General features: G+C 42.3%; 1 protein-coding gene across 13 annotated transcripts in view; it reads left to right on the top strand.

The window, feature by feature from the left end:
* Window positions 1-20,256, top strand: part of ZBTB46 (zinc finger and BTB domain containing 46) — a 52,502-nt gene that overhangs the window by 18,876 nt on the left and 13,370 nt on the right. For 10 of the 13 annotated variants that reach the window (XM_079321627.1, XM_079321633.1, XM_079321622.1 and 7 more), the window contains 4 exons: window positions 11,907-12,179; window positions 17,972-18,144; window positions 19,289-19,340; window positions 19,432-19,698. The exons of 1 other annotated variant lie outside the window; for it this stretch is intronic. In XM_079321627.1, coding sequence (XP_079177753.1) covers window positions 11,907-12,179; window positions 17,972-18,144; window positions 19,289-19,340; window positions 19,432-19,698 — 765 coding nt within the window. The remainder of the gene's footprint in view (window positions 1-11,906; window positions 12,180-17,971; window positions 18,145-19,288; window positions 19,341-19,431; window positions 19,699-20,256) is intronic. 2 more of the 13 variants (XM_079321624.1, XM_079321623.1) reach the window with 1 other exon arrangement.

The raw sequence follows: 20,256 nt of genomic DNA, 5'->3' as shown, positions 1-20,256 counted from the left end.
TTTGATTTAGTAAGTCAGGTTTCATTTTTTAAAACAGACTTCATAGTCTAGGGCTCTCTTTTACCTCATTTATTTAGAAGTGTCCCTATCAGCAATGTTCACAGCTAGGATGGAAAGCTACTCACTGAGGAAATGGGTGTTGAATGTTCTTTCAGAAGTAACTAAGAGGAAAGAAAGTTACCTAGAACTCTTTGTACTTTGGGGCTCGTTCACTTTTCTGATCTAATCAGTTATTTTAAGATACTGCTTGCTAAGGCTGAAAGCTCTTGTTGGGTTCACTGGGGTGGTTTGCAAATGTCTCTCTCCTGCTGGACTAACATGGACATTACATTCTGGAAATGCAAAAGCTGATTTAGGAGAATCCTTCTTTGAAGCTCAGTCTTCCCCCTGAAATTGTGCAAGGTGCTCTTGTTTTGGTTGCAAACAGCACTGCATTTCAGCAGCTTTGGAAGGAGAATCTTGCAAGTTACCATTGCATCACCCTTTAAATTCAGTGATTGATTGGGGCAGGATATTCACAGATGAAAAATATACTTCCTACTCCTGTATTATGTATAGGGTTATTTAATTCCTGTTATATTACAAAGAAGCACATTGCAGTCACTGAAACTTTGCTTTTGAAACAACTCAGCTCATTCATACTCAGCAGTGGTGCTGATTTCAGTGGGAAAAACATTCTTATCACTACAGGCAGGTATATTAAGGTGTCCCAAATATTTAAGTGTACTATTTAAATACAAATCAATGACATGTCCAAAAAAAGACACAGATTTTATTTCAATTCAAAGAGTAAGAAAATTCTTTGTGAATCTGTTCATTTCCCATATTCTGGTGAGGTGCTGTTGAGAGTCTTTGAATCTGACAACGTTGGAGATTAAAATAAAAAGGAGTGTCTGGAGTAATCTTATTAATGCTAATCTAACATAATGGAAATAGCAAGAGATTGTTAATGTCTGCCATGAAGATTGTCTTTTTCATCCAAGAAAGAATGATCAAATAGGATTTGCAAAAGAATGCAGATGAAAAACTGAGGTGCTGGATTGGGACTGTGATTCAGCTCTCAGTTTCTCAGGGTGCTGCCAGTCAAGCACAAAGCTGGATGGGCACCATCTTTACATGCTAGTTTCTATTTATTAATTTGGACTGTCTGTTTAGCATCTAACTCATTAGGTTTTGTCTTTCTCATCCTGTTTGGGTGTTCAGGATGTCAGTCTGTCATTTCTTGTAGGAAACATTAATATATATGTTTTCCTCACCAAGACATATTAACTTGAAACAGCAGTTCTCCAAAGTAAACTGAAGGATGGGCTTTTATAAATAATAACTTTCTTCATAATTGAGCCACAAATAATTTCCTCCATGGACTTGCCAAAAGAATTTTATTTTATCCCTTTTTCTTGAATTTTATAGGTTTTCTAAGGAAACATGTTGCTCTTTGTTAGTCTTCGTATCAAAGATTCTTATGAAATTCAGAAGTAGTCTTGTGCCTTGAACATCTTTATTTGCCTTAGGTTCCTGTTCCTTTAACCTTGCTGGATAAAATTTTTACAGGATTGTACATCCTGAGTGTGTGGACAACAAGATCAGTTGGTAGTTGGAAAAGAGAATGGATATCTTCACTGTTAAAACAGCAAAGTGTTGCTGGTTTTGTCTCTTCACATAAGGGAAAACTCTGCTACTTGAAGGGTGTCTTTTGAAGAATTTATTGATGGCTTTATTAATGTGTTAGTTCAAGCATGGTAGTTCTGATTCAGGAATTTATTTCCAAGGAAATACTCCCACACATCTTCTGAGTGTTTGCACCCAAAAGCTGCAAGTGAATTTCTGTGTGCCAATTGACTGTGAAATGAAGCTAATTATTTTAAAAACAGAGCAGCCCTTTCTAAAGGGGCTACAGTTTAGGAACTCTTTTCTTTAATACATGTAGAAGAATTGCTGTGTTCTGTTAAGAAGAGCTTCAGGGCTTGAGTAAGCCCAGACTAGTGACCTCCATGGGAAGGACAGGCAGGACTTTGCTGTATCCTTCTGACTTTGCAGAGCTCACAGTTCCTCGAACGTTTTCCCCATCAAAATCTTTAATTATGCACAAGTTTCCTCCCTCCTGGTGAGATGTTTCAGTCCCTCATTTCCCCATGGCTCTCGTGTGGCTGCAGTGGCTGCTGAGCTCCCCAGGACCCTGCAGGCAGCTGGTGCCATCAACATTCCCCTTCCCTTTTTCTCTCTTGCTTTCCAGAGAGCAAATTATGATTACAGGAGCTGTTGGGGAGCACAGATGCTGAACAGTTGGATCACATAGGGAGCTTACATTGCAAAAGGCTTCAGAGGCAGGCAAGGAAGAGCTCATTCCAGATGAACTCAACAAAGTTTCTGTCTCTGGACCTGAGTACAGGCAGGTGAATGTGAATTGCCTTATTATAGGGTGATTTTATTCTTGGAACAAAGTTGGTTTTTCTCAGCAAGTTACTGGGCTTCCTGTAACTCTGTCCCTTTGTCAGTGCAAATCTTCAGATCTTCCCTTGATTCATATTTTCAAGTAATTATTAAATAAGTAATTCCCCTAAAAATTCCCCTGTTTCCACTGTGGTGTTTGGCAAGCATGTTGGCCCAACTAGAGGAATCCAGATTTGTAAAATGAGAAAGGGGGAGAAGATGAGTGTAGTGTTGGTACTCAGAATTCAGGTGTTTAAGGAAGTCTCAAAGATTTTTGCTGTGTTCTACAAAACAAAAATGAATGTATTGAAGGAGGTGCTAAGAGAAGTTTTGGAAGTGGTCAGTGTTGAAATAATCCTGCCAGAAAAGTCACTGGGACAGAATACAGTCATTTACTCTTCCTTTAAATGGATTTTGCTTTGAAGAGTCTCCAGTCCACCTGCCATGGTCTGAGTCCTGCTTGCAATGGGGAAATTTCAGGTGTTTAATGGTTTGTTACAGCCATGACTGAAAACTGGTCTGGATAAAATTTCAGCTGTCAAATGAATGTCTGATGCCCTAAAAACCAACACAGCCTCAAATTTTAATAATTTCCTACTTTTAATTTTTTACTGAGTCCTTTTCTATGCCTCATTTTGGAAAGATCACTTTTTTAAGCAGGATAGATGTTCTGGATTAAAACAGCTTATTGGAAAGGTGTTGGAGTATTTTTGAGGGTAGGTAACAATAAACTGCAAATTGCCTGCCACTTGGAAAATTAAATTCATTACTGCATTTTTCCACCTTCTTTTACAGCCATGACGTTGCAGTTATGGTGCAAGGTGTTAAAATCTTTGCTGCAGTTGAGGGGAGATATTTTGTTCCCCTGGTGGCCAGGGATGCAGCCAGGCATGGAGAGGTTACAGCTCTGGGCTCTTTTGCCACCCCCTGAATTCTTTCTTAGCCCAAAATCGGCTTAGCCTGCATTCCTTGGGCTTAGGAGCTGCCCAGGTCTCTGGATCCTCTCTGGAAATCTTGGTGTGCCTCAAGCACCAGTGCACTGCATGGAGGTGGCTGAGAGTTGCCTCAAAATGCAAAACCAAAAGAAAAACAAAAACAAAAAAAATTGACCCCAAACACCACTGATCTCTGTGTCCACATCAAGAATTTTGCAGAGGGTGCTCAGTGAATAATTCAGGTTCTGTGTATCACCACTACAGGCTAATGGAGTTATTAGGATCCAATCTTTGCAGGAGTAGCTTTGGAGTTTCTGTTATTGAAGGGTTAGGTCAGGTTGTTTTCAAGTTTGGAAACTAAAATCATGGTTTTAAACCCAGACACACTTACTCCCTGGCTACACCCTGGCTTTAAAATGGTTCCACCCTAAACCAGCTTTAGCTCAATGCTCAGTGTCTGTTTCCTTTCCCCACCCTGCATTCCATTTTCCCCAGGCTCCCAAGCCCTCCTCCTCCTTCTCCTCCTCCTCTTCCTCCTCCCTGTGGTAGCAGTTCTGATTCTGTTAATCTGCTTTAACTCCAGAGATCAGAGGCATTTCCCCTCTCCTGATTGCCCTTCTCACTATTTTATTTGTTCCTTGTGCTCCTCTTCACAGAGATCTCAACTTTTCATAAACTTTTTACCCATTTTTGGTTCTTTACTTTGAAATTACGAGTGAGAAATCAAGAAACTTACAGTATTTTAACATAAATTCTATTCCTTCTTTGCAATCAGCCCTGTTCAGGACTTTAAATTCCTTATTTGCAGTGCTGCTTTTGCATTAAAGTGTAGTAGGAATTAATTCTTAAGATGCAGTGCCCCAAACTTTTCTGTACTGGTCTCTGATTTATTTTTTATTCTCTCTCTTTGTTTTTTTCTTCCAAGGCACTTGTTTCAAAAGGTAAATATTTGTTCTGAGGATTTTCAGAGTTTATAACTCACCATTCTGTCATATCATGAGTGCTAATATTCATATTTAATGTGGTACTTGAATGTTTTATTTCTGTCCCTTCATGTTTGTGTCTGCCTCTGTCCCGAGGAGCACCAGGGAACAGTGTCACTCCTTTTATTGCCTGAATTAAGAGACTTGGAAAAAGAGGTTAAGCTTGCAGTTCTTTTAAAGTGATAGTCTCAAGTTACTGTACAATTCTCTGTATAATTTGGAGAAACAAGAGGGGCTAAAGGTACTTCTGCACTGCCCAGTCATTCCTGCTCCTGCAAGGATACTGTGTTATCCCATTTTTAGAATAGTTTCTAAAACAATTAACTCACCCAGTTTAACCATTTCTCTCATTTTTGGATTTGTTCTGTCTTTTATTAGGAAGATCAGCAGTTGGCCATGTTTGTTCTTTAGCCCAAGGAACAGTTGAGTTGAGGTCACTGACAAGAGGTGGGGGAGCAGCAGGGTTTGGGCCAGCAGCTCCTTTTGCTGACCACAGGAAAGTGTCTGCAGAACTTGATTCAATGGTAGAAAAACAAATATTACGGGAAAGGGTTTTTTTGTTTTTTTTTTTCCAGGTACCTGGGGGAGTGGAGGGAATTTTCCAGTTATTTGTACACTGATTACTGTTTTGAGGAAGACAAAGATGGGGATACACTTATGCTTTCAGAATATGCTGCAGGAATAGCAACATAAAACCAGGTCATATTTGTGTAGAGCAAGCCTGGTTTATTTTATTTATCTACAGCTGGTGAGGAGAATGTTTCTGTTGCTGAAACACAGATATCTGTGAACATCCTATGGCTGTAGGCTAGAAAATTACATTGGAGCCTCAGCTGGCCTGGGCTGCTCCTGAGCCCTCCAGAAACAGGAGCAGCATTGGAAATTGGCATTTTCCTGCAGGACAGTGTTTTTCAGAACTGAAATCCTGGCAGTCCCAGCTTTGAGTCATGGTGGAGAAGCTGCAGTAGGGCTCAAACCTGAAAGAACAGGGGTGGGAAAGCACAGCCTGGAGGAGAACAAGTTTTGGATTCTGTAAAGATTCACTTAAGATGTTTTACAGCCTTCAACATAAAGACAGTTTTTAATGATCATATGTGTTGTGGTTAAATATCTGTGTTTGCTTGATTGTTTCCTTCTCTAGGAAACTGGAGCTGATTCTGAATGCTGTGCACATTTATTGTATCCACATGTCTGCTGTTATGGTTGTAAAATAGTGCAAATCAAACCCAATATAGCTCATGGCATCACTTCCCCATGTAAATATTGCAGTGGGTGAGAATGCTGGGGTTTGCTTAGCAAACAGTGAGTTGTGAAACACTTTTGGAAGATTTCTGTTAGAAAGGAGGAGAGAACTGAAATACAAACTTCAAGGATATTTTTAGCAGCTGGTAAAAGATTGTCATTTTTCTGCCAGCCTGTGTGCTCCTTTTTATTTTTTATAATTCCCAACCAAAAAACACACTATGAAATGAAAGCTATTTTTTCTTTTTTTCCCTGTGAGTTTAAAAATTAATTGCCTTTTGTGCAGAAGGAGATCAAGCCAAACCTTCCTAATCTTACACAAGAAACATCATCCTTGGAATTCTAGATAAAATCTACTGTCAGGCAGATACTTGACCCAAATAGGTTGAAGAACCTCAGAAAATTAAGTCTTTTCACCTAAGTTTTTTGGGTCACATTTTGTCAGTGTACCTGAAACAAAAGCTGAGTTTGAGTGGCTCCCACTCTCCTTTGGTGCTTAGCTGCAGCCCACACTCTCCTGCAGTTGTTCTGGTGAAAATCTGTGTGACCATGTAGAGAACCAGAGAGGGGAACTGATCTGCATTTAAATATAACTTTTTTCATAAATCATTTTATTTTTAATGTATTAGTTCCTGTATCAAGTTCTGTCACAACTATACATGTGGTCTGGGTGCCACAGAGGGAGTAGCAAGGGAGGGTGCAGGAATTTGGGGTGGGAGAGGTTGCTGATGCTGGGACCTCTTCCCTTTCTGCTTGCCATGATGTAAACAGAAAAAAAAATATGTTTTCCATCACACTAAAAATTATGCAGCTGTGTGCAGGAGATCCAAAACATCTGCCCCAGGCAGTATGATGCCTGCATCCATCCCAGGCTTATTCCAGACCTGATGCTTGACTTTGTTCATTGACAACTTGTGTGGTGGGATGTTGTGAACCCTCAGCAAGTTTTTGGATGGCACCAGACTGGGAGGGATGATTGGCTGGAAGGCAGCAGTGCCAGGCACAGCAGGAATTCCAGCAAGACAAGTGGGAAGTGCTGCATGTGGCACAGGATAAGCCTGTGCAGCAGTTTGGGTTGGCAGCCAAGGAGAGAGAAAGCAGCTTTGCAGCAAATGTCTGCTGGGGAGTAAGGAGCTGAGGAGGAGCTGTGTGCCCTCAGAGCCAGGGAAGGTTGGCTGCCTGCCTTAGGGAGAGCATTTGGAGAACAGCATCCAGCTTGGAGATCTCCAGGCCAAGAAAGACTTTGACAAGCTTGAGGCAGCTGAGGCCATGGAGATGATGTGTGTGAGGAGAGAGAGGCTGAGACAGCTTGGTCTAAAATATTCAGGAAGAGAAGGGGGAGGTGGATTATCCAGGGCCAGACCCTTCTGAGATATGGGTTGAGAAAGGTTGAGAGGTACTGGATGTGAGTTACAAGAAGGGAGATTCTCACAGGGTGGAAGGAGGAGATTCTCACCAAGTGGCCCAAAGGTGGAGGAAGGACCTGGGGAAGTTCTGCTCTGTCCTCCCTGCTGATATCCACAACTGGGCTGTACAAGCCACTGGAATCCTTAGTAGCTCTGAAGCCACTTTCAGCCTAATTTATTCTCCAGTTCTTAGAGGTGACTGCAGGTGACAGAGCAGTACTGCTGCCCTAGGTCAGGATGGTTTCTCAGTCCCTGTCTGATGGTGACACCACCTCAGGTTAAGTCCAGCTGCTCCTGTTTCCAGACTGTGCTTTCCCAGGTTCTTGCCTTGCTGACAGAGGTGCCTTCCCTTCACCTTTCCACCCTAATTCTGCCAGGTTGGGTCCTGCAGGTGGGGTGAGCTGTGGGGAAGGCTCAGGAGATTCTTGTGGCTGTTGAATTGTTCATTGTCTTTGGAGGTTGTGGGACTTGCAGAGAGTTCCCTGCAGGTGCTGAGTGGTGAGTTCAGAAAGGTGTGCTGGAGGAATGGCTGATGAAACACCCCTGCATTCCAGTGGGGTTGGGAGCTCCCTAAATTTCCTGAAATTTGCCAGGGTGATGGAGAAACACAGAAGAGCTGTTTTAAAGCTCTGTAAATGATAAGTGAGGCACTGTTGCCCTCCTTTGAAGGACTCCTGTGCCTGTGGCTGGTTCCCCCTCACTGCTGGGGGTCACCTCTGCCACACAACCCCAGAAATTTGGGACACCAAGGGAGAAACATCCCTACTTTGAGCTCCTGCCACACTGAACGGGGCTTTGAAGAGGAGATGACAGATTTCTTGATCCCCTCTTACCTCGAGACTGTAATAAAAAGAGCAATATTGAGAAAGAACAACCTGGCAAAACACTGCCTTTAGTTCTTGGGGAAAAAGCTTGTTTCTGCTTTGAGTTTTCCAGCAGCAGATGCAGCCCTGTATGGCTTTTCTTCACACCTTTCTCTCTTCTCATGGGTTTAGTTCTCCAGTTACTGATTTCTAGATGTTCAACTGTCTACATAAGAGAGCAGGAATAAAAGATGAAAAGGGGAAAAAATAATTAAAAAAAAAAAGAACTATGAAAGAGAATAATAGCATTGGGAGTCTGGGAAACCCCACTGGGGGTTTACTGAGAAGGTTAAAACACAGTACAAACAAGAAATAAGTGGTGTGAGAGAAGCAGACACTGAGGAGGTACTTTGGTAACAGCTGAGTTTAAGCTGTAATGAGAAGGAATGACAGAAGCAGGGAGAAGAAATACAAGAGAAAAAAATTGGTTTGTGTATTAAAGTAATTAATTAAGGTATTAAATGGAGTCTTTAAAATGGAGCTTTCCCTTGCTGTTTCTGGGATGGCATGTGTGTTTTGTTCAGTTGTTGGACTAGGTGATTTTACTGTCAGCTTCCTCCTAGATCTTTGAAAATAAATTATCACGTTAACATTTGGATACTTTAAGTAGATTGCATTACTTTGATTTGTGCCACAGCCCTTTCCAAGGGGCTGCCAAACAGATGTCTGTAGTGTTTGATTTTTTGTGACTGGTGCAACTTACTTTTCCCACTCCTGGGTTTGTGACAGGAGCTCAGTTTATAGGACTTCCAGAGCTCACACAGCAGCCACCCTGGGTGTGTTGGGAATATTGTGCTGCTCCTGTTGTCCTGGTGTGAGGTTTATTCCTCTTCATGGATCTGTTAAAGCCTGCCTGGTCTGTGTGGCTGGGAATGAAGTGAGTTTTGAGCTCAGCTGGGATGGGTGACCTCTGTGAGGAGGTGCTTGCAGTCCTTGTATCCCTGTTATGTGATGTTTCATGTGTTTTCAGAATTGCATGGAGATACTGTTGCCAAAATTGTCAAAAAATAGGCTCAGTGTTTTATTTGACAACAAAAGCTAACAATAAAATATTCGTCCAAGTCAACAAACTTAAGAAAGCTTTTCTAAAGCTTCCTTGTTTTGGAAAGTAGGCTGGTGTAATAGAATAACTGCAAAATAATGATTTGCTAAAGAGACTAATGAGCTCAGTTTCCCAAGCAGCATTAATCCCGTGTTTAGCTCGGGATTCCCTGCGTGTGGAGCCCTGCAGTCTGTGAGCTGCCCCAGCAGGGAGAAGAAGGAGCTCTGGAGGGCTGGGATGGAGCTCTGGATGGAGCAGTGAATAATTGCAGAATAGAAGCTCATTGAGCAAAGCCTGGTTTACGTGGGGCTGAGGCTGGAGTAAACAGTTTGGATTACGGGGAAGTGACGGGTGCTTTCGATTCGTATCGTTCTTGGGCTAAATCTTGTTAAAAGGAGCTGCATTCTAGAGAAAAGAGAAGTGGTTTTGGAGGCATTGTGGAGAGGAACTTGGTGCATTTTTTGGGTTTTGGTGTGCTGAGAGTATTTTAGTACTTATGTGACTAAGTGGATATTTATTTTGCCATAATGTGTGTTTGATTAGATTACATCAGCTATAAATACTGGAAGCTCTGAAGCATCTATTTCACTGTCTGTCTCTAATCTTGGCTTTTGAGGAACATTTAATGTCTTGTTGTGGTTACAATTAATCTGTGTGTGTTTTAGCAATTAGTGTTTATGTGCAGCGGGCAGCAGCCAATTCTGGCAACTGTCAATCAGCAGCTGTAACAGGCTCTGAGAAAGGAGTGCAGAAAGCACAAGGTGATTCCCTGCCTGCCTGGTTATTTGGGAATGCAGTTTTGTGGGCAGACACCCTTTCTGGCCCGAGTTATGTGCTGTGATTCCCCGTGTGGGCAGTGGGACAGTTGTATTATTGTGCCTTTGATGTGATGATGCTGTTACCTTATCAGTTTAATGGGCTAAAGTTTAATTTGCTTCCTTCACCACCTTTTGTAACAGCTGCTGGTTTTTACTCTTGTAATTTTCCTTTATGTAGACATGCTGGCTTGTTTTTAAAAAACCTTCATTAGCATCTAGAAAAGTGGATATCCTGTGAGCCACTAACAGAGGGATGACAAAATACGTAAAAATTCAAAGCATTTGAATTCTTCCGCTTGGCTGAGATTTAATAAAACTGATAATATGAAATTATATGAGCAAAACACAGGTGGAGGAGGGAAAATGGTTTATTTTAAACAGAGAGCATCTCTGGTAGTTCACATTTATGAACTTCCTACTGTGTTTGTATTCCCCAGCCCATTCCCCATCTCCAGGGTGTGAGAGCACTCTGCCTGTGATTGCTTTTCCTTATTGTTTGCTTTGAGGCCGTTTGTTTTTTAAAGGAACAATTTAGCAGTAGGATGTACTGGCAGAACAGTTGCAGCTCAGTAAAACCAATCTGAACATGCTCTGGAATCTGATATGCCCTGAGCTGGGACTGGGGAATTCTCTGGCTGCTGCTGGCTCCACAGGCTGGGCACCTTGAGCATGTCCCCACGTCTTCCTCTGGCAGCCACCACCTGTAAAATGGAGATAAAAATAATGATCTTCCTTCAGCTGTTTTCCAGGTTACAGGAGGTGGGCACGGTATCAGTGTCCTCATTAGCATTTTTTAATCAGGCTTTGCAGATTAATGCCTTGCCCTGGTTTGAAGTTGTGGAAACTGAGTGCTGGTTTGTCCCACTCTGCCTCCTCCCTTCTGAGCTTCTGTACAGGAGTGAGTTTATTGCAGTCTGGACAACACCCCAATTCCTTGCCCTGAAGAGCGCCAAGTGAATTTGTGAAAGCAGCAGGTGATTAATTCTGTAAGTGTCCTACCACTGGTTTGAGCTCTAGTTCCCTCTTGCATCAAGTAGATTTAAATCTCTTTTAAACTAGGAGGCAAATAAAGTATTCAGGATCTGCAAAACAGCTTCTTTCTCCATCTGATAGCTCATTATCTCTACCTGCTCTTTGAATATGGATTTTTTTCCCCTCTGCATTGATAGGAGAAATGCCACAAAGGCATAAGTTTGTTGGGAAGCTTCAGCTCCGTTTGCCAGGTGCTCAGCTGGGCTTTGAGTGTGTCAGCTGTGTTTGCTGCTGCAGATTGTGGAGTAGGTAATTGCAATTTGTTTCATGCACTTTTTAAATGGACTAACAGCCCTTCTTGTGTGTAATTTTTTGTTGTTTCATGTAAAGAATAGGGAGGAGTCTGAGAGTCATTTTCCTTTGCATAAAAATACATAAATTATTTAAGCTGATAAGAGAGTCAAAGTTCAAACAAAGGAGGCCCTTCAATTAGACCTTCCCGAAAATACAAAAATAAACTCTGTTTTTGCAGGTAGGAGTTTGCCTTATCGTAGCTTTTTTGGTTTTGTTTGGGTTCAGTAATTGATGTGTTTGTTACTACTATGTTATATTTTTATACAGTTTCTTTGTAGTTACATGGTGTAAAGTGGCTTGTGGTATCTTTTTGTTTAAACTGTAACACTTCTGTATAAAAACCCACCCTGTGTGATATATGCTGGGAACCACTGGTTACTGTGTATTTTTTAGGGAAGTGACCCCAGGGGATTTGTACTCAGCACCCCATTTTTAGAGGCTGGGTTTCTCAAAACCTTCATCATGGGGAAGAAACAAGAGTGAAAATTTGGTCTACTGGAGTGTAAAATTAGGGAAAAAAATAAAACTTAAACCTTTGAATGTCATTTCAGTTTTATCAAATTATCCTGAAATCTTAATTTAAGATAAATAAACGGTCTTATCCAGGTGGTGGGTAAATGCAGATCCCCTCGCTGTGCCCTGCCTGCACAGCACAGTGTGGCACTGACCCGGGCAGGAGGGAGCGGGCTGGAAAAACAGAACCCGCGGTGTGAGGCAGGAAAAGAGGAGCGGGAGCAGCGCTGGCAGGTGAAAAGCAAAGCTGGCAGGTGAAAAGCAAAGCCAGACCGAGTGCTGCTGCACTCCGTTTGCCAGAGCGCAGCGGAGCCCTGGAGTTGTCTGACCGCATCTTCCCTCCCGCAGGCGCGGAGGCGGCGGGGCCGGAGCCCAGCAGCTCGGAGAGCAGGGCAGAGCCCCTGGGCAGCGTGGAGGAGGCGCTGCTGGCCGGGGAGCCCGGCTACATCCCGCAGCCCCTGACCCCCGACAAGGAGGAGGCGCTGCAGGCCGCCACCGTGGCCAACCTGCGAGCGGCTCTGATGAGCAAGAACAGCCTGCTGTCGCTGAAAGCCGACATGCTGGGCGAGGACAGCTCGCTGCTCTTCGAGTACCTCCCCAAAGGCACCCACTCGCTCTCCCGTAAGTTGGACTTCTTCTATTTGTTCTACTTTTAGCGATGCTTTAGGGGAGATATTTAGTGAGAAGAGAATACAGGTCACCGCCTCGTTTGTTGCTGCTGTTTGTTCGTGTCTTGGTTTAATCCCACTTTACGTAAAATTTGGAAACTTTTGCCTGAATTGATCCAACTTTAATGTTAAGTGCTGAAGTAATAGAAGAAAATATTAATCCTGTGGCGCTTGCCCTCAAATTGCTGTTTTGCTCATTTGCACGGTGGTATTTAAAACAAAATACAAAGTATTCAAGTCATTATGGGAAAGGTTTTGAATCCAAGCTTGACTGATGTTGAACAGCTTGACTTGTTGCTCCTGTGTCTGTGGAAACAACTGGGCTGTTGTAGATTGCATGATCTTTACTTCTTGCAGTTTAATTTTAGACCTGTAAGTGGTGAGCAGCTATTGATTTTGTTATACGTGCACCTGGAAATGAATGTTTTTCTCCTGGTGATCTGTTGGAGACAGCTGATGTGAGCCATTAGGTGTGGACAGCTGATTTTTCAGCATATTTCTGTGTTTTCTTCATTGCAGCCTGATTCTCTAATGCATAAAGAAATCGTTGATACTAAATTTTAATAATGTTCTGAGAAGATACATTCATTTGTGAAACAGAAGAGAGCAAGCAACAGTTTTCTGAGTACTACATGTACTGCATGTTAATTTCCAGAAGAAAAGGTTTATCTATGCTGAGAAAACTGACCAAGTAAATAGAATGATAAGTTCACTTAGGATAACTATTCTATATTCTTTTTGTTTCCTTAATGGGAAAAGATAGATAACTGTAATGGTCATAGAATTAGAGAATGAATTAGAGAATCCAGAGTGCTTTGGGTTGGAAGGGACTTTGAAAATCATCTTTTTCCAACCCCTTGCCATGGGCAGGGACATCTCCACTAGACCAGGGTGCTCCATGCCCCATCCAAGGGGCCAGCTGGTCCCTGGAGTTGTGTGACAAAGGGAAATCATTGCACAGTGAGTGTCAGACTTAGTGTCTCTTTTCACTTCTCATGTCTGAAAAATGGGATTGGTTTTTTTAAAAAAATCCCAAAACCTCCAAGTTTCTGTACCTTATCCTGTAGCTTAAATATTTGTGGGGAATTGCTGTTGTGGTTTCTTTTGCAGTAACTCACTTCCCAAAGGATCTCCAGTTAAATCTGATTTACATGGTTCAGATTGGGCTGCAGGGTTGAAAATCCCTCAGTTCAGTGGCAGGGATTGGGTGCAGGGAGCAGAGTGCCCTGAGCTGGCACAGGGGTGGGTGAGAGCCAGGATCAATGTACAGCTGATTTCAGACCTGGGGCTGCAGACAGGTGAAAGCAGCAGTTCCATATTGTGTCTTGATAAATTGGAATAATGACAGGGCTGCCCTCTATCCATCATCCTTCTTGTTGGAGGATTGTAGGTTTTACTTAAAAAGTGAAGCAGCACTTGACAAAAAGATAAATGTGCATGAAGCAGTCATAAATCTGGGTTAAAAATTAGAGATTGCCCAACCACCTGAGAAGCAGAGTTTGAGGGTGAGGATGGTGAAGGCAGGAGACCAGCTGGGTTTAAAATAAACCTTGATACATTTAGAAAAGGGAGTAGTTGATGCTCATTGAGGGGTGGCCCAGGAGGTCCTGCCCCACATGTATTTGAGATCCTGATTTTCCAGTCTTGTCTCTATTACTTAGATTTCATTCAGCTGAGTTTCAATTATCTCATCTTTATGGAAGCAAAGTGAAATGCCCAAGTCAAAAAGAAGATTTCCTGCTTGGTCTGTGGCTCTCACAGCAGTCAGGGATGTGGCTGTGGCCTGGTAAGAGGGTTTTTATAGAAGCCAGGAGTTAAGAGACATATTTTTCTTTCATCTTATTCAGATTCACAGGTATCAATTTATTTTAATCACTTGAAAAAGATCTTGTGATATACGATTCCCTTTTAAGTGGTCATTACTGAATGAACAGGACATCAAGTGTGATGAGAATTTTCAGTGTATAAAATGACAGTGAAGCAAGTGGTAAGAAGATTGTGGAGATGTAAGAGCACAGTCTTGGTGCTGGCTTTGTAGGTGTTTTTGACATTTTTCTTCAAAAACAATTTGAGGATGTTGAGTCATTTTAAGTCCTGGGTTATAGTAGAAAAAAATAAAAAGGAGGAGGGAGTAGTAGGAGCACAGTGAAAAAGATTAAATTTAACAAGATGACCAAACCCACTGGTTTTCATCTGTCTTGATTTAAGAAGAAATGCACTAATTTCAGGGATTATAAGTGATCAGTCTGTCTTGACTTTAAAGAAGTGAAGTGTTTTTTAATCTTGCCTGCTATCACTGGATTGTCTTCTCTTACAAAGCACTGCAGTACATAACTGTCTCAAGGAGCAGTACTCAGGTTTTACTTTGTTTTTTTTTTTTTTCTGGAGGAAAAAGAATTAATGGAGGTGGACAGATGCAAAGAGAGTGTTAAACATGTTTAAAATTTGTATGAGCCATTTCTAAAGGGAATATTGCTCTCTAAGTTACTGCACACATTAAAAGTTTTCACTTGCTCTTCCATGTAATTCTTCCTGGTTTAGAACTCTGAGGATATCCCAAACTTTTCATTTTACCCTGTGTTCTTTTCAACTGATTCATTATATGATCATATGAGGTATGAACTTGACATTCTGCTGGTGGAAAATGAAGCCCAGAATGTGTGCATGTGTGGGTGTTGTATCACTATGGTGAATTTCTGAAGTTAACCAGTTCAAACTCATTTAAAATCAGAATGGAAAACTTTAATATCTTGCCATTTGGTTAGCACAGTTGCCAGATAACCTGCAGCTGAAGAGCTCTGAGAGTTTGATGTTCATGATGTGTGATCAAGATTGACGTTGTTCATATGCTTGTCAGAAACCTGGAACACTCAGGTTTTGCAGAAAGGAAAAGTGTGAGTTCCTCATGGGTTACACTGTGGAGCTCTGGTTACTGAACCTGGGTTATTGCTGGGGGTGCCTTCCAGATAAGACACCATGAGAGTTTTCCTGGTCTTGCCATGTTTTCCTGGTTTGTCCCTCCAAGCAGGTGGTTGTTGTGTGATTTCCACTCCAGCAGAGCTGCTCTGCAGAGCTCCTTGCTTTAATAACGTGTCTCATTTCATTTATGAGCCTGAACTTTGGTAGCATTGTTCCACACGGTTACATCACACAGCCAGAAGTCTCAAAGGCTTCAGCTGAATGTTTTGAGATGGTTTTGCCAAGTATAATCAAGAGAACGAGAATTTTAATGTTCATCAGAAAATGAGGCATTTAGTTTACATCCTTTTTTTCTCATTAAAAAAAAAAAAAATTCAGATCATAGGGGGGAGGGGGACAGACGAGTCCCTTAAAGGGCGACTTCCACGTTTCAGAATAGCACATTTGAAAGCTTTTTTATATGTCTAAGTTTGGCTTTTCCTGTTTACCCTGTTGCATCTGAAACTGTTTATAGAAGCAATTCCTATGAAGCTTCCAGTCCAAGTGATTACATGGTACACAGAGCCCTTTTCTTTTGGGCAAACCAGCTAATAGGTTATTTTTAGTTAGTGGTTCATTGGAGCCAATAATTTATCCTTGCAGTGCATGTTAAGAAATATATTTTACTCAGTGGTCAGCTTTCCCAGGAAGAAGTTAAAGGTATTCAGTTTGGTGTGGAATTTTTGTACATGGTAAAAGAAGATTTAGGGGAGAATGGATGCAGTTTTAAATGAGATATAATAACTTTGCCTTTCTGTTTTCCACAATAGTTTACTGTCCAGCAGTCACAAGAATTCTGTATTCACACATGTATTGCTAAACTCCTGCTTGATTTTCTGTGTGCAGAGCTGACTGAAGGAAAGAGTTTTTGATTTCTGATTTAGAAGTTAAAATATTTTTAGTTAAAATCCATTTGGTACAAGTTTAAGAGGGAAAACGATTTCTCACAGTCCAAGTCAGAATGTACATAAATCTGCATTCTTGTATACAAAGTGTGGGTCAATGATGTGGGTTTCTCTCTTCTTGTGTTACTTGCAGTTGTTGAAACCAAATAAACACTGATTACTGTTTGAAAACTCACTTTTGTTGTGTTGTACATCTTTGTGTGTTTGTACACCTTGGATGATAGTTTATTGATTCTCTGGGCTTAATTTCATTGCTTGTTTGTTAGTCTTAATTTTTGCCTGAAGAAGTACAGAAGTCTTTTTTGGAACCTTTGAAGCTCTGGGAAGGTGCTAATAAAAGAATTCATCAAGTCAGGCCCCACTGGTTTATCTTTACTGTGTGCTAAAATACAATTAGTTCAATCAAGTGTAACCCTGAGATGCCTTTGGGGCAGTTTGAATCAGTTTGGGATGTTCAGAGGTAAAAAAAAAGGAACGTGTGTCTGTCTAGGCAGGAATTCTGCTATGGACCTGTAGAGCTGGATTCCAGTTTCTAACAGGAAATAATGATAAATTCCTTCTTTCCCCTGAACTTTTCCTATCTTGAATTTCTGGCATTTTGTTGTCCTGCTTTAAAATGACAACAGCAACAGATGAGCAGCACTTGAAGGAAACCTTGGGGCATTGTTATCCCAGCTGAACAGCACTAAGTTGGGAAAGATATTGATCTGTGATCAAAGCAGAGGAGACTAAATCAAACATCCAGCTTGTGGCACAAGAGCAGAATTTCCTTAGATAGCTGATAAAAAAGTAAGGTTTGGGATTGTTCACATTTTGAAACCTTGGTGTGATTTCACTCGAGTGCTTTGTTGTCACAGATCACAGTGCATTGTATTCGGACACAGAGTAAACTGTGACTTGTTAGTTGTAGCTGCATTAAAGAGTGGGGTTTTTTTATATCTCTGAAGGTTTCCATCAGACTCTTTTTTTTGCTGGAAATGAAAAAGCCTTTAGGGCATGGAGTGCCTTAAATATTAATTTGTTTATTTTATGCCATATTTGCTTCTGGTTTTGCTGCCTTGTGTTTCAAAAAGAGCAACTTGCTCAGTGTGTCATTCCAATATTCAGTCAAGACACATGCTAAAGTTTATATAATAATTTATAATGTACAGTGATATTGATGACACAGTCTTTATTTGTATTTAGCTTTATCATTGACCCTCAGGGCAGTTTCTGGAATATTGTTTTCCATTTGCTGTTGCTGCAGTGTAGGCGAGGGCCGGACACAGCATGTTTTCCTTCTGAATTATGGGAGATTTTTAGACTGTAATGACTGTCAGGTGTAATTGAACCGTTTTGTACAAATATTTGAACCTCCATCCTTGCTAAATATAAAGTGACAGAAATCCTTTTTTCCATCTTTTGTAAAGCACTTTGAGATCAAGTACTGACAGTCCGATATTAAATAAACCACCACGGACAGATCTCGAGATCTGAACCTGTGACATAAACTTTCAAGAAAGTTAGTGGGATGAAGTTTGTGTGTACATTCCTTAAAGGTGGAAGTGTCTGTGTTCAGAATGGTGCTTCTCCAAGAGAAATGTGGATCTTTGTGCTGCACTGTGCCTCTTTCTCCCGACGGACCTGACATCGAGTCCTGCGATGTCGCTCCAGCACACACAGACATTTGGGTGGGGAGACTGGTTTTTAACCAAAAAAAAACCCAAAAAACCAAAAAACAACCCATCAACCAGAAAGACCAAAAGCCTGGCATCCCTGTCCTGCTGCATTCCCTCCCAGGGGCAGAAGATGAGCTGCGAGTGCTGGTGCTTTGCGAGGCCGTTTCTAAAGCCACCAGCTGGTGCTCGTTCACTGGGTGAGATTCGTTTCCTGTGTTCCCCAGGGCCTGGCACCAACTCGAACCCTTCAAGGGGTGAAAGTGATGGCAAAGTGGAAGCACCATCCCCCCCGCTGCCTTCAGCTCACCTTGCCACTCAGAGCCCCCCTGGGATCTGCTCTTCTGGTGACATATCACCAGAAACTGGGATAAAAGGAGAGGTGCCTTCCTCAACCCAGGTAAGATCAGGGGGAAGGGGGAAATACGAAGAATTTGAAATGCAAAGGTGTCTGTTTGATCAAATCCTCCCCAGTAAGGAGTATTTTGAAAGATCTGATACCTTATACTTTAATCTGTGAACTTAAAAAAAATTACAGGTTGTTTTAAACCTAGAAGTCTGTTGAGGGTCAGGCCTGATGCTGTCCCAATTTTAGTCTTTCTGCCTTACCTAGACAAAACTTCTGTCCAAAAAACTTTGGGTTTTTTTAAATACAAATTCCCTTTTTATTCTAAATCCCTTCATTTGCACAACATTGCACACTACCATGTACTAATGGCATGAGACCTCAGTTACCCTTTGCTCACTTCTGGTGTTGGGCATTTGCATTTCTTGTAACTGTCTAAATTCAGACAGAAGTGGACTGGCTGTCTATTACAGAAGTTTGACCTAAAATCCATAGCTTTCTGCATCATTTCTTATTATTAATATTTTTGAATGATGCTCTATTAAACAAATGGATGGAAAACAGATTTTGCTTTGCTGTCCCTGTAGAGCAAAGTGAGCTGGTCTGCACAGACCTGCCGAGGCTGCAGCACGCCTCTGCCTCATACAGGGCTGCCATCTGCCACACGCTGGCATATTGCAAAGGATTTATAAAAAAAAAAGATAAAATCAGCTTTTATTTAGAATTTGGATCAGCAGTGCCAGAGGGCACTGCAGAAAGGGAGTTATGCAGAAGGTGTTTGTGTTCTACAGGCTCTTCTGTGTGGAAAGGAAAAGTACCTGTGGAGGGCTAAGGGAGAATTCTCCAGTTCTGTTGTATCAACTAAAAATATTCTGTCCAGCATTTCCCACTGGCCTGAGAAGGAGCTGTAGATGCTTAGTGAGCTTGAAAACTGAGTAGTTACCCATGACTTAGACAGGGATGTTGATTACAGTCTTTGAAACACCAAATGATAAGGTGTTTTGAAGCAAGATAAAGACCCAGTTCACTGCTCTGGCAGTGAAAGATTTGTAGAGGCACTTTGAGTATCCAGGTCAGAGGACTGAGCCTCCCTTAGAGAAGGGATGGAGGCAGTGACAGTGACAGGAGTCAGAGCTCTGCCTACAGGACAGGTTTTTGTGAATGCCTGCCTTAACTTCCCTATGCTTTTCCTTTGCAGGCCGCCTATGATGGATTGCTGGCCCTTTGGCAGTTTGATAACTCTGACTCAGGTAAGCAGAGAGAAAAAGACACCTTGGAAGTGTTGTTATTTTGTACCAGAAGAGGCTGATCCGTGCGTGTGCACCCGCGGTTCTGTTTCAGATTCCAGTTTCCCGAGGTCTGAAGACACGGACATCACCGATGGCACCTTCCTGGACTCAGCCCTGGCCAAGAGGCTGCCCTGTGGCTTCTGCAGGAGGGTGTTCCAGCGTGCAGAGGAGCTGCAGCAGCACATCCACCAGCACAGCTTCCCCACGCCGCTCCCGCTGCGCTGCTCCCGGCCCGGCCGCTTCCAGTGCCCCCAGTGCCCCGCCAGCTTCACTCTGAAATCCAACATGGACCGCCACGAGAAGACCTTCCACTGGCACTGTAAGAAGATGCAGAGTCCTGCCTGTGCCAAACTGCTCATGGCAAGACAGATTCACAGCTGCCCCTCCTGGCCGTGTGCGCCTTTGTCTGTCTCTGCTGCTGGAAGGGCTGCGGCGCCCAGAAGAACCTCAGCAGCCACCTGAGAATGTGTTACCTGGGCTCTGCCCACCTGCCTGGGCTGCAGCTTTTGGACAGTGCAGGAGCCAGCGAGGATGCTGAGGATGTGCAGCTGCTGCTGTTGTGTATCCGACGCTTCCTTGAGTCAGGAAAAGCAAATTGTGCCGTGGTTCTCGTGCTGCAATAAATATTCCACAGGTGCAATTTCCTAGAGTAGCTCAGCAAAGCTGATCAGTCGATGCTGGACTGGTTCCAGATGCTGTGTCACTGCAGCCTTGGGGCAATTTTTGTGCAAGGATAACTTTTTTGGGTCCATAAAACAGGTGCTTTGGCTGTTTTATTGGAGTGCTCATTCTGTGTTCTGACACTGTCTTCAATTGCTTTATCAGTAGATCTCAAAGTGCTTTATAAAAGAAATTGTGATGTTTTCCTCCAATTCCT

Source organism: Erithacus rubecula (assembly GCF_903797595.1).
Source record: "Erithacus rubecula genome assembly, chromosome: 18".
Taxonomy (NCBI): Eukaryota; Metazoa; Chordata; class Aves; order Passeriformes; family Muscicapidae; genus Erithacus; species Erithacus rubecula.
The sequence above is the reverse complement of the archived record's forward strand: the minus strand, read 5'-3'. Positions and strand labels throughout refer to the sequence as shown.